Below are 14463 nucleotides of genomic sequence, written 5' to 3' on the forward strand. Positions count from 1 at the left end.
ACGCCTAATAGATTCTGAAAGTTTTATAGATCAGCGCTGACTTGTGAAAAACTGTGACTTATGTGTATCTGGTTTCTGAATGGAAGACAATGAAAAGTCAGTGGGAGCTGTTTTCCACTGCTTTTTTTCCCTCTTCCATTTCTGCAACTTGTTGTTGCTTCTCTGGATTCTGTTTCAGGATGGTGTCAGTGTGTTTGTCAGCTAGTGTGGTGGGGGAGCATAGTTCAAAGTGACCCAGGTTTCCTGTCATGTGGTTTTAAATGGTGTGGAGGGCCAGCGGGGGATGTCCACGGGTTAAAGAAACGTTTCCGAAGGCCCCATTCTGATATGGTTGCACACGCCGAGTCATATACACAAGTATGAAGAAATATGTTACACAGCAGATGTTATTAGATCAAATGCCTGCACGTGCATAACAACTCACACATGGTACTTATGCAATAACAATATTATAGCCATTTGATATCAAATTATCTACATTAGGACATACACAGTCAAACATACATACATGTGCACATACACACATGTGCAAAAACTCACACACGCACACACACTCACATGTGCGCGTGCTCACACCAACACACAAACACAGACACACAAACAGTGGTGGCGGGCTCTTTGTGTGCCGTGGGCAGAGTGGCCCAGCCCAGCCTGGTGGCTGACAGGCATGTGTCTTTGTTAAGTCGGTTCCTATAATGGCTCTCATATGTGGCCCATTTCCTTCAGGCCCACAAAGGCACAGGCCCTAACCGCACCGCCTGGGCCCTAGCTAACGGGCTAATTAATGACTGCAAAGCCGCACTCCTCCTCCTCCTCCCTCTCTCTCTGTTCTTCATTTATAACTCTTGTCTCCTCCTTCGCCTCCCCTCCTCCTCCTTTTCTTTCTTTGAGATCTTGTCTCCGAGTGTTGCTTTCTTATTGTTTTTGCTTCATATTTTCAACTCTGTTCTATCCTGTGCCGTGATTTCTGTGTGCTGCCCTCTGCTGAAATGTGGCTTCTATTTACACAGTGATGAACTACAAGCTACGATATGGTTTTGATCGCCGTTCATAATTTAGGATTTTGACACAGTACTGGCAGTCTGTGACAGCTAAATAAGTTTCAGATGTAATTATTTATGCATCACAATAGATTTGATCTTCCCCTCTCTACATTCATCACTGCTGCTCTTAATCACCTAAAGCTTTTCCCTTGTCGATAAAGTGCTGATGTAAGGTGAGATCGCAAATAGCCGGGGTGTTAAACCTGCCTTAACACAAACAGGCACAAACACAATAATCCACACACTCACACACATGCATAAGAACTAATGGAGCAAGGAAATGGCTTAGATAGACAGGCAGCTCCTACATCAGCAAATACAGCTTCAGACACAATGACTCGGAAAGCCATGGAAAGCCCATAACGTCGATTGGACTCATCAGCTATGGAAAATGCCTAATTCCCGATTTTACAGTGGCCCTCCCTCCAATCTATTAACCTGTGTGTTCGCCTAAATAAAAATCCTATAAGCAGCATACAGTAATTCTGTGTCCTTTAATTATAGTGTGTTTTCATTATGCTCACGTGGGTGTAACAAGATAGTGAAAGAAAAAAAAATCTGCTCTCGTGGTGATTTTGGCTTGGAGGCCAAACTGTGTTAGCCCCACTTCTGCATTTATCACGTGATACACCCTGTCTCAAAAAGGCAGTTTATGGACAGCTTTAAAACTGTTGTGTATACCCTAACTTTTTTTAAGCATGCACAACAACCAGGTGGTAATGAAAAGACCTTGGAAAACTCTATCATGCGGTGGCCCTGAGAGGCCAAACGGACTGCAACTTAAGAAAACACCAGCAATAAGAAAAAGGCTGCAAAAGCACACAAAACACAATGGAAATAGGAAAAAACAGAAATAGAAAAATGAAAACAGAAATAGGAAAAAACAGATTTCCATAAGCACAAGGGAAGTGTTTCTGGGGAGACAATAACCCGACGGACCAGTTGCAGGAACCCAAAACATGGTAGGTGTGTTTTATCATGATTCATATGATACTGATGTCGGATTTTTAGGCTAATAGCTAGGTTAACATACTTACCGCTCATCTGTTCTTTCCTCACAAAACCGATAGATCCTCCACTTCTTTTAAGTGTCTCCCAGCGCAATTCTTAGCATGATTCCTGCAACTGGTCCGTCGGGTTATTGTCTCCCCAGAAACACTTCCCTTGTGCTTTTGGAAATCAGTTTTTTCCTATTTCTGTTCTCGTTTTTTCCTATTTGGGTTGTGTTTTGTGTGCTTTTGCAGCCTTTTTCTTATTGCTGGTGTTTTCTTAAATTGCAGTCCGTTTGGCCTCTCAGGGCCACCTTAGCTACTGATCAGCTTTCGTTTTAAGGAGTGATGCACCACGTTGTGATCTGATATTTGGTCCTTTGTAATGCACCATTAGCTCCTCAAGTATCTATAGCTAACAAATCATCAACAAAATTGCTACTTTTCGTAATATATAAATCATAATGTTTAATCTTAACTTGAGTTTGTATATCAGCTGGATAATCCAAATGAAGCACAACATTGTCCAAAACCAGCTATAGCCACTGATGAGCTTCACACTTGGTTAGCTCTCAGTTATGTTAGTGAAACTTTTGTTACACTAAATCATTTGATTAAAACTGCATTCAGTATAAATCGGGATTTTTAAAGTCCAGCCTTTACCCCCACAGTTATCTGTCCTATACCGACACAGAAGTGAATTAGCCAGAACCACAGTGTGACACTGTTAGTTGGCTGAAAACGGAGCTATTAGAAATATTCGACATAGTCACTAACTACTTGCTTTCATAGTAAATATACCTATAACCTATTCAGCTGGTGCAACACGTTCAGATGTTACAGGAAAATTAGGTTAGGAGCTTGTCCATGAGAATATATAGTAGTGCCCAGAATTAGACCCAAGTCTGGTTAGGGTGCTTTCACTTTACTGTGGTCCTGCTCTCTGAAGGGAGCTGTGTGCTGATTTGAGGTCCATCACAACTGTTTCCACATTCTAAATCAAACTCAAAAACGTTCCTATTCTTCGAGGCCTATGGTTAATTACTGTGTGCGTGTGTGTTTGTGTGTGTGTGTACATGTGCTGTAGCACTTGCTTCTTGTAGAGTTTGTTATATGTGTGGTTATGTGTTTCAGCGAGTATTTTCTCCCCAGTTTTTTTATAGTTTTATTCTCTGTGTAAGCTATTTTGCATCTCTGAAGCCATATTTGCTGGCTGTAACTAAGTGTTGTCTTTCTTTAAGCATGCCTTTTTGATAAGTCGATCCTCTTTTAATTTAATTTGTAGGCAGTTGTTGGCAGTCCTGGAATAGCAGCTTTTGTTGCAGGAAATTTTCCCAAATGATGCCAGAAATTACAGTAATTGCAGTAACCTGCAGTTATTGTATTATGCAGTAACATCAGTGTGCAATTTTCTACACATTAAGCCTGTTTTGGGGATGCACTGGACAGTGGTGGAAATATTTTTGCAATATTTATAAGGTAAGATTAAATATTGACAGAACGGTAGTGAGATGATGTGCAGTATGTTAAACCTAAGTTTAAAAATAACAATAAAAACATATTGATTTGGCTCTTCCTTGTTCATTTTAAAGTTGACTCAAAGAGCAACATCACCAAAATCTTCAGGACTTAATGTTTTTCAGTTGGTTACATACTTTACATGCATACTTTGCAGCGGTGGATGATGCTGTGAATGTCAAGTTTAGTGTTGCACTGGTTCAAATCCACTTGTGCATACCTGCTGCAATCAGGCAACTATGTTTCTTTGTCTTCTCTGTTTCTCAAACAGATCAGTGTACAGACAGACCACATACATACTCATTGCCCCCTAACCTTGCTGCCCTTACACAAGAGGACCATTAATTCTGTGTGTGTCTGCGTGTGTACACATGTTCCTTGTTGCCTAGGTGTGTATGTCGATGTGTCTGGTGGGCAGTTAGAGGAAGGGGACCTCGTGTTTTCTTAGTGGCTGAGCAGAGGGGGGCCCCTGCAGCACCACCTTCCCCAGTCCATTCATCCAACCTCCCCCCCCCCTCCCCCCCTCCCCTTGGTAAAAGGAGATCTTTGTGTGTTTGCGCTAGTGAAGCAGCCCCAGTCAGTCCCAGTGTTCCCAGAGGAATACAATGAATGGGGGCATTTTGTCCCACTCTATAACCTACACCCCCCAACTTCACTCTTTTCCTTCTTTTTTTAGCCATTCGGACACACAGACTTGTTTTTCTTCTCTCTTCATTCTCTTTTGTCTGTGTCACAAGACGTCGGCCCTCTTGTCTGCCTGCATGTGTTTATAGGAATGCCTCAAAAGTACACTGACCTACAAGTGTGTTTGCTTGTGTGTGTGATGACTGCCTCCTGAGATATCAGGCTTTTTATCTGTGTGACCTATCAGTGCTGTCAGAGGAGCTGCTCAGGTGGCACTTGTAGCTCCACACATACCAGACCAAGCATGCAAGTTGGTGGCTCATGCTCTGTTTTGGCAGGGCTATGTGTGGAGACACACACATTTGAGCATTTTTATCTTCATTATACAGTGTAGTGGTGAAGATAGACAGGACAGTGATGAGAGAAGGGGAAGACACACAGAAAAGGGCCACGGGTCAGACTTGAACCAGGGCTGCTGCACTACGGCTCTGTTCCATGTAGTTGTCTGAAGTGGTGCGCAGAAGCCTGCTCTTAAACCAATTATATACTTTTAAACCAACTGGTGATTTTAAATTGACCGTAGGTGAAAATGTGAGTGCAAATTGTTGCCTGTCTGTCTGTCTGTGTTAGTCCTGCGACAGACTGGTGACCGGTCCGAAGTCTAGCTTGCATCTTTTCCTGTGGCACTTGAGATAGGCTCCAGTCACCCATGTGACTCTGAATTGGATAAGGGGAAGAGGATGGATGGAATGGACAAAGCAGTGTATTTCTATTTGGTTTACTCAATAGCCCAAAGCCAGTTGATATCCAATTAACAATGATAAAAAAGAGTTTTGAACTCTTCTCAGAAAATTCTCATGAATTCTGAGAGCATTTCTGAGGAGCAAAATGCTCTTCAGCATTAATCAGGTATATATAAAAAAAAATCTGTCCATGTACTTCCTGTTGATCAATTAATCGCCTGAGCAAACACAGTAAGTTCAGAAATAATTCTTTCCTTCTCTATGGAACTTTGAACCTTTCTACCTCAAGCCTTTCAATCCATCCACACACTAACCACGAACAGCGCATAAGACGGTCATCTTATTCAACTAATTCAGCAAGGCAATCCCGCTGCACATATGCACAGTAATCATGCGACATGCTGCTTGTGTATGCTTGAGCTCCAGCGATGAACCTTCCCTGGGAGGTCAGTGGGAGGGGAGAGGGCAGCGTTGTCAATGAATTGGTAGTAAAGGAGACAAATGGAGGTAGAGGGCATTGAAGTGAGGAGGGAAGTGTCTAAAAACATTTATCTGAAAGTGTAACATAGTCACAAAAGAAAAGTTGAAAACAGGATAAAGCCAGAATAATGAAGAGCAGACATGAAATGACAAGAAACTTTGAGATTTTTTTCCCTCACAAGTTGATTAATTGAGGAATCAATCACAGAGAAGAAAATATAGTAATATTAATAGTAAAGTTAGTTATTATCAGACATTTATTTGATTGACTTTGATTTTTGACCTCCCTAATATGGACTTTTTGGCTTTTTGACATTGCCTTCTTTTCTTCCTTTCTCCTTTTCAAGGGTTTTTGTTTTTATTATTTTTTTTTAACTTGAAACATTAGTTATCCAGTAACTTCTAGAGCTCTATTAATGATATAAAGAGAGAAATTATATTTCTTAATAAGCCATTTGAACAAACAATCCTTGGGGGCATTTTTTTAAGAAAAAGAAGAGGCAACCAGAGGAAAAAAATGCAAAAAGAGAAAAGACTGCGATAAAGGGAAGAGATAGAAGGAAAGAAAGTGGGGTCGTCCGGTGGTTTAACGCAGTCAGCCCTAATAGATTCCCGCAGGCTCATCTTTGATTTGTTTCTTTTCAGTTCAAGCCCTCGGCGTCTTGACTTAGTCAAACCCACAGATTTTAAGAGCCTTTCAAGCTGACATGAAAGGCAGCTGTTAACCTCTCTCTTGTTTTAAAGGCCTTTTCTTGGCATCTTTACACTTGTCTCTTAAGAGTATACGTCTTAATTTGTTGTTTGGCTTCTGTTCTTCAACTCGATGCACCAGTTGATCATGTTATTGCCTGCATTGTTTTTTCCCTCCTCCCTGTCTTCCCCTTCCTTTCATCCTGATCTTTATCGTTCCTCACTTTAACCTTCCTTTGTGATTTCTCATTTTAAATCATTCTTTCTTTCTCTCTGCTGACTTTCTGTTTTATTTTATTGCTTTTGTTTCTACCTCTTTACCTTGTTTATTTGCGATTTTCTCGTTTCTCATCTGCCTTTTCTATCATTGCTCATGATTTTTATTCTTCTTTACAAATCTTTGAGTTTTTTGGTAAATCTTGGAGCTTTTTTTTTGCTGTTGTTGTCTGTGAATCTGTGTCTGTGTGTCAGTATTATTTAATGGATACAGCAGTTGGCAGATATCTCTCATCTCTTGTCTCTCTCTCCCAGGTCCAGGGTCATATGCCTCCTCTGATGATACCAGTGTTTCCTCACGACCAGCGGTCTCTGGCTGCAGCTGCCGCAGCACAGCAAGGCTTCCTTTTCCCACCAGGCATGTCCTATAAGCCAGGTATAACCCCACCCCACCCCCACCACAAACACACACACACACGCAGTGGAATCCCAGTCTATGTTAATGAAATGTGTCAGGTGAGGAATGTTCTGAAAATTAGCGCAGAGATCCAATGTATTGCAACATGGAATTTCACGCTTTCCCTCTCTGTCTCTTTCTCCCAAGAGTTTTCACCTTTTGCACACCAACCCAACAATATAGACATAAGGGCGACGCACTCAGAAAAATCACGTACGTTGCACTTAAATAAGGGCATGCATACTGCACGTTTCGGCAGACCGTAAGGATTTTGCACAAACAGGCTCAAGAAAAAACACTTAAAGTCGCCCACAGAAAGAAATGCACCGCACTTCATTGGATTGTCTGCACCACCTGCTTTCATCAAGTCTTTTGCACATTCCTTTCTTGCAAACATCCCTCCAGGTGCTTGCCTGACACAGTACAGCACTGACCCGTCATACGAATATTACTCCTACTGCATGAGCATTCACTCCCGTGAGGCCGCAAAGAGAGGCAGAAATGAAGAAAGGGATTAAAAAGCTATTATTGTATACTCTCCTTTGACATTGGTCTGTTTTCAACAAAGGCTTGGACATGGAAAGCCTTTTAAGGACAAACAGTAGGGGTTATACACATACTCATATATGAATTTATGAGTGCATCACAATGAGGAAGCTCTGGACTTGAACTCTGCTCGCTCTGGTCTCAAGCACTCGAGTGCGCCGACAGCAAGCGTTAATAACCTTTGAATAAAATTTCTGTGACCCTTCATGGTTCATTTGGCATGAATAAAAACATGAGAAGAGTAAGGAAGGAGACAAAGAGCGAGACAGAGCGAAAGAGACAGAGAGGCCTGACTGAAGGTAAAGAGCAGGTTAGTTCTTGTGCAGTACACCCCCCACGACCTCGCTCTACAATATGTGTTGTTTTGGTTATTCAACAGGTGAGAATTACCCAATGCAGTTCATTCCATCTGCAATGGCAGCTGCAGCAGCGACTGGACTCAGCCCGTTACAACTACAGGTAAGACACAAACTAATTTATCAAAACAAACAAGCAAAAATGTGTGTGTGTGATTTAATACTACTTGGAATATAGAGAGATATTTTTCCTCTAAATTAAAACTGTGTAAAACACGTGAGTAATGGCTTACCAGAACAAAATGATCACATACTTGAAACAAGACCAGAAACAGGCTGTCTGACAATGAAGTGATGAAAAGTGAGGGTGTGGAAGTTGGTGGGTGTGACTGTTTTTCTGTAAGATATGCTTCATTTTCACCTGGATTCAGTTAATAATAGTATTATTATGTGAAACCTCCCGCACACTTGGCGATGACTCAAACATCTTATTGCCTTTGTTGTCAAAGGTCTGACTTTACTTGACATGACATGATTAAAATGTTTTTGTCCAACTTGTGCTGTATACTTTTTCAGAGTGCCACTAATAATTCTTTTAATTCAGTCACTGAACAGAGTCTGTGTCTAGTCTTTAAGTGAATGCATTAAAAATCAGTTAAACAACTGCAGCAGAAGTATGACGTCTGGAAAAAAAGACAAAGAAAAAAAGGGTGACTGTTTGTTCGCCATTTAGGGGAACATACCAGAGTGCTGACTGACAGGTACATAAAAGCAGCAGCTGAGATGAGAGCAAAAATTGAACTAGCTGAGTAGTTTAGATGAATCTATTTGCTGTTATTTAGGATGGGTTAGAAATGGGGCTGGTGGTATTCAGATGGGTTTTGAGTGAAATATGTAAATCATTTATGCACTTGTGATGTGTATTGAATGACACACCTCTGCCTTGTTTGTGTGTTTCCTCTTTTAACCCAGGAGAGGGTCTAGTGAGAAGGAATAAAGAACAGAAAGAAAAACACCAAAAGATAAATTTAAAAAAGACTCCAAATGAGAAAAAAATATAACATGACATGTTGATTAAAATAAAAAAATTTAATAATTCCCATCAATTGCGGTCTTAGAGAACACAGCAGTCTATTAATCTATATCTAGCTTGAAATCTTTTCTGTTTTGAACGTCATGAGTAAGAAGCCAAGGCTATTGTGCAACTTGTTGAGTGTCTGGTAGACCTAACCTTGGAAGAGCCTCTGGCAAAAGCTACAATATAGAAAAGAACTAGATGCTTTGCATGTGAAGTGATAACTTCACGTACAATGGCTGCATAGTTAAATAAGCAGACAGAAGGTCTACTGTTATCAAAAGAACTGGGAGAAAGAGAGAAATGCCACACTTGGAGGTGTCCTCTGCACTCAAAAAAATGAAACGTTGACTTTAATTAAAATTATTTTGTCAACAGGTTCCACGAAATTGAATTATGTTAGTTTAAAGCAAAAATCTTTAGTTCATCTAATTTAAAAAAACTACTTAAGATTAGCAAGACATATTTAAGACTAACTAAATCAAGTTATGTTGTATGAACAAAGATGATATATTTTCAGGTTAGATAGTTTAGATTAGTTACTTCAACACATTTCTTATTTGTGGCAGTAAAATGTTAAATTTAAGTTAGATTAATTCAAATATTATATTTTCAGCCACCTTGTGCTTTATTAATTAGTTTTACATAAATCTATTTTGTCAACAGGTTCCACACCAATGAATTAAGTACATCCAACTTATTTTTTAAAATTTCTTTTATTGCCAACACATTCAGTGAGCATTTGTGTAAACCCAGTCCAAAATAAAACACAACAGCTCATTAGGGTTAGTAATTAACAGTATGTAGACAGATGCAACATCAAGACTTTAAATTAAATGTCTGTATCTACCAGAAATAGAAGAGAGAGAAAAAAACGCATTGAAGATCACATAACACATTGATAAGATGACACTTGAGTTATGCACATGTGATGCTAGTAAGGTCTGTGAGTGTTTTTTTCTTTTAGTGTCTAAAATGGATAGCAAAGTTGCTATTTGCAATGATTGCTTAGGGTCAGTCCAGTAACACAATGCCAATGAAGTGCTTTCCTTTAACAATGCAAAGTGAAGTGTCCACCTCAACAGCCACAATTTAAAAAAAATTTATGTAACAACAACAACAACAATCATAATAATAATAATAATAATAATAATAAAAAATAGTCCACTGATATTAGCAATCAAAGAAAATTACATCACCATCCCAAATAAAACTTTAACAAAACATGCCAACATTATGGTCTAACAATAAAACAGCTTGTCAGCGTTCAGTTTTTTTGCAACAGCACAGCAGTAACCATTTAACACTTGCCACTGTCAACATTTATTTTACTAGTGTTTGGGCAAAAAACTTCAGATGTAAACATTTTAACATGGAAACAATTGTTCGTCTTTAAAAGTCCACAAAATATACATTCATCCTGCATTCCCAACTTGGATGATCTGATATCCTCGTGTTGGTGTTGTTCCCAGACCATCATGAAAATGTTGTCACATTGTTGTGACGTTATTCTTTTGCGCGCCAAGCCATTCGTGCATTTATGAAATTCCAATGTTGCAAGGACAATATCAATTCTGCTTACTGTTTATTAAAGGGTTACGGTTAGGGTTAGGGTCAGTTGATCGGCGGACAGAGGCGGTTTCACGCAGCTTAAGTACAGTTTTTTGTTTTACGCCGGTTTTTCCCGAAGTCGCAAAAGTATGACGTCACAACATTCTGATTGGTCACTTGCAATGTTGATCCTGGAACAACAGTTAGTATGATGATCTGGGAACAACACCAACACGAGGATATCAGATCAACCTCCTAACTTACCCTTATTTTTAGTATGTATTGCAATTACCTTTACAATGCACACAATGTAACACAAACTGAATATGAACATATTTCCACCTCATAACAATATGCCTTGAACGCTAATATACACACCACCCTTCAACATTTCTGGTGCAGTATCATCTCTCAATTAAATCCTTTAAATCTCAATACTTTTGATTGTCTCTTACTAGCCCCCCACAACAGTAAAATCTCTCAAATTGTAGTAGTTTACAAACTTTTCAAAATGTTCTAAATTTCTCTTAAATGTAATTTTCCCGTTATCTGTCATTTACAAATTACCATTTTATTCTCATTCAGCCTCCGAAAAACTTCTGTCCATCTGACAGAACATTCATCATCCAAATTAAAGGTTGGCTTATTCATTCAGTGTATTCTTGAGCAACTGTACCTTGGTCAAGAGTATGCTGACATACAGATGAAGGAAGAGCTTCTGAAGTACTTCAAAGAAAGCTTTCAGTCTTGAGGTTAACTGAGATTCAGTGCATATATCCCACCCATTAAGAGTGCACATGCAGAGGCCAGGTCTTCCAGGTCATGCAGGACACACTAGATGGTTATACCCACATCGGCTGGAGGAGTGCTGGCATCAGCTCTTTCGATGGTAAAGATAGCAAGGGTAATTTGTTCCAGCTCCCTCTGAACAGCTGTAGCTTAGACACAAAAACATAGAAAAATGGCATCCAGTTTTAAAAAAAGAAAGAAAAAGGGCCAAAGCTACCCTTTAATGACGTAAACACAATATTAGGAACATGCACCCCAGTGTGCCACTATTTCAGACTACAGATTCAACGATAAATATAAATAGTTTGGGTATACAAGAAGATTTCCCAAAACATTTAAACAGGTTCCATGCAAATTACAACAACAACAACATGCAACAACATTAGTTATTCAAAATTTGGTTTAATACAGATAAAAAACTAAACTAAAATTACCAACCAATTATTCTTTGAAGAGGATGCTTGGGTCTTCATTCAGGTAAAAAGGTAGTGCCCTGAGGACACACTCCCTCCCCTTTTCAATACTTTCCTTCTGTAGAGAGTGGCAGAGATACAGGAAGAGAAAACAGATATACTTTAGGATGACAGAAACTCACATTATACACAAAATGAATGACATATCCACTGCACAGATAGACGTACACAAGACCAACTAATCATCACATGGACATGAATAGTTAACCTGTTGGGCAGGGTTTCCACCACATTATATATGTCCATAATGGAGGTAAAGACAAACTAATACATCATCTTTTTTGCATTCAAAACATAACATAAAAACATTCACTTCTGGTTTAACCTAAATCAAGGGATCAGATTTTACATATGTTTAGGTAATTTAAATTTTCCAACGTTTTGAGTACCAAACTTTGTCTTGCTTAATATAAATGTAAGTGCACTGTGCAGCTACCATACACTAGCTGTTTAAATTTGAAAATGATCTTATTAGCCATAATATTTTGCTACCAACAGAATAACGCACCTGTGTGGCTGGGGCCAAAGTTTGTCTAATTTTCTTCCCTGCAACGCCTCCTTTTTTCTTGAAGACTTTTATGAGCTGGTCAGTGTATTGGTCAAGTTGTGTAAAAAGCCTTGGAACATGTGCAGCAGTAGTAATCCTCACATATTCTGCTTCCAACTGAAAATATGTCAACAAACACAACATACTGTACTGTAAATATACATACTATATGTACACATATACAAACTAAAACTAATGTAGTAAGACCTCATTAAAGCTATAATTTTAACACAAACATTTACACAAAATGCTAATAGAGCCATTACAGCTTTTATTGTTATTTATCAAGTTCCAAAAAATATTGATCACAGCTGATCTGAAAAGAATTTCATGCCTCAGGCCCTTGAACTGCAACCTTTACCATGGTTCAGATGTGGAGACGAAATAACAGGGGCATGGGATGGGTCACAAAAGAAAACTTAACTTATAAAACAGTTTTGTTTTTAAAAGTATAACAGTTCACATACCACATACAAGCTCAGCAATACCACATACACCACATCAGTATAGGAGGGAGCAGGTAAAGGCAGGATCTGAGATTTATAAAGTAAAACAAGAAATTCATTACTTAATTTCAAGAAGCAAATTATTGTTTGAATTACAACTAAATAAAATACTACTCAGAAGAAAAGCAAGAGATTGACACTGCCATGTGCTAACTTTCTATAGAAGCAATTATCACCAGGTCTGTCGACCTCCATTGTCTGTCCACTCATATGTCTTGAATAATTTTATTAAAAAAATTAAGTGTGTACTTTCACAAACTGTAATTTATAACTACATTGATATGTATAACTCCGCTAGGAAACATGCTGTATTTACAGACCATTTTTACATAATACAGATTACTGATAGAGCAGAACAATGGTGTCACAGTGGCTTTCGCCCTTGACTTTTTGGATTTTAAATGTCACTTTATGCTATCCTTGCTATCCTATTCGATATTTCCGACTCTCGGATTACAGAAAAGGAATCCCAAGAAAGCAAATGGAAAAATAACCCCTTGAAAGAATAACCCCATGAACCCCTGTAGCTAATCCCTTAATAAAACAATAAAAATGTTTCTTACACAGTCCACAAAATAAGCATGTCCAGGACCCAGTAAAACTAATGTAAAACAAGCGCACGCAAACGATATAACATGTCTTGTAAGACAAACGCAAAATATAACCATGCTGGACATATAGATACTACACAACATAGTCAAAGAAAAAAAGTGGTCTTACCTCTCAAAGAAACAGCAGCTTGGCGCCAAAACAGCCTTTTTCAGTTAAATTTGAAGTCTTGCGCATGAGCAGGCACAAGCCGTGAAACCTTCTTGTTCTGCGCGGTTTCATTACAACTGTTTTTGCATTACTGCCACCTTGTGGATATACAAGGTATATCGATCCTAATTGACTTAACTTAAATGTTATGCGATCAAGTAACACATTAGTATTATGTACGTTGAATAATAGACACAATTACGTAGACTTGATTAGAAAAACATATGTTAACTTAACAAAAACATATATTTTAAGTAAAATGAAAATAAATAATTAATATACACTGAACAATCCACCTCATTCATTTTTTTGAGTGTGTGCAGCTTGTAGGTCCTGACCTTAAAAAAAATGAAGCAAACGAATTACCTGCAACCACAGTAATTTGTCTGCTGCCATTATTTGTTTTCTGATTTTGCTTTTTCATAAACCTAACCATAATTCCCACCTTTTTTATTCTCTAAAAAATTCGCAACTACCTCCAAAAAAATTCCATACAAGCTCAAATCATTATTCTAAAAGAACTTGAAATACAAACAGAAGCTGGAACAGGAGCTTTCTTCATACTTTTAATAGAGTTCCTGTACATTTGATTTCTTTTTTTCAATAAAGCAACGTGACACATTGGTTGAAGATGATGCTCCATAGGTTGCCAAAATGCTAGCCCTCTTATCCGCTGTTTGTCAGCTGTGGCAGACAAAAGCTGTTATGATGAATCACAGAGGAATTCCCAACCCAACAGCACAACACCTGGCCCACACAATTCATCAAATATTTTATTGCTTGACACATGTGCTTTGAGAATAGCACTTATCCATAATGGTTATCACAGAGCACATTTCCAGGGGAGCGGGCAAATCAGTGAAATAAAAACGAAGAAAACCTCGACTCCCTAAAGATGCTTTGGAATTTCACAACATAACATCACACATCATTAACACTTCCTGCTTTACCTACCGTCAGCTGAAAAAACAAAAGCCCTCACGAGCTTTTTCACTGGCAAACAATACTGCTTCATCATGTCAGTTGTTACCATAGCGTGCCTTTTGGATATAACAAGAATCCTTATCCCAGTTTATTCAATTTGTATTGTGGTTTTCGCTTATCGAGGCCCTCATTAGCCGCTATTGACTTAGCAAAGCGCCGTGCTGCGCTGAGGGGATC

The 14463-nt window shown here is 38.8% G+C and overlaps 1 protein-coding gene and 1 long non-coding RNA gene across 8 annotated transcripts in view; one reads left to right on the top strand and one right to left on the bottom strand.

Annotated features, from left to right (window-relative positions):
- Nucleotides 1–14463, top strand: part of LOC146705029 (transcription factor SOX-6-like) — a 109142-nt gene that overhangs the window by 65740 nt on the left and 28939 nt on the right. For 4 of the 6 annotated variants that reach the window (XM_085462554.1, XM_085462556.1, XM_085462557.1 and 1 more), the window contains 3 exons: nt 6619–6739; nt 6908–6973; nt 7686–7765. In XM_085462554.1, coding sequence (XP_085318680.1) covers nt 6619–6739; nt 6908–6973; nt 7686–7765 — 267 coding nt within the window. The remainder of the gene's footprint in view (nt 1–6618; nt 6740–6907; nt 6974–7685; nt 7766–14463) is intronic. The other 2 variants (XM_085462558.1, XM_085462559.1) reach the window with 1 other exon arrangement.
- LOC146705030 (uncharacterized) lies at nt 9701–13607 on the bottom strand. 2 transcript variants are annotated; one of them, XR_014921275.1, is made up of 5 exons: nt 13264–13607; nt 12505–12570; nt 11999–12154; nt 11456–11548; nt 9701–11166 (listed from the first exon to the last, which is right to left on the bottom strand). It is a non-coding gene; the product is annotated as an uncharacterized LOC146705030 (long non-coding RNA). The 2 variants fall into 2 exon arrangements; XR_014921276.1 differs by lacking the exon at nt 13264–13607 and adding an exon at nt 13107–13254.

This window comes from Copadichromis virginalis, linkage group LG7 (assembly GCF_057382275.1).
Source record: "Copadichromis virginalis isolate Kocher_CV1m ecotype Utaka linkage group LG7, C_Virginalis_male_GT1.1, whole genome shotgun sequence".
Classification (NCBI taxonomy): domain Eukaryota; kingdom Metazoa; phylum Chordata; class Actinopteri; order Cichliformes; family Cichlidae; genus Copadichromis; species Copadichromis virginalis.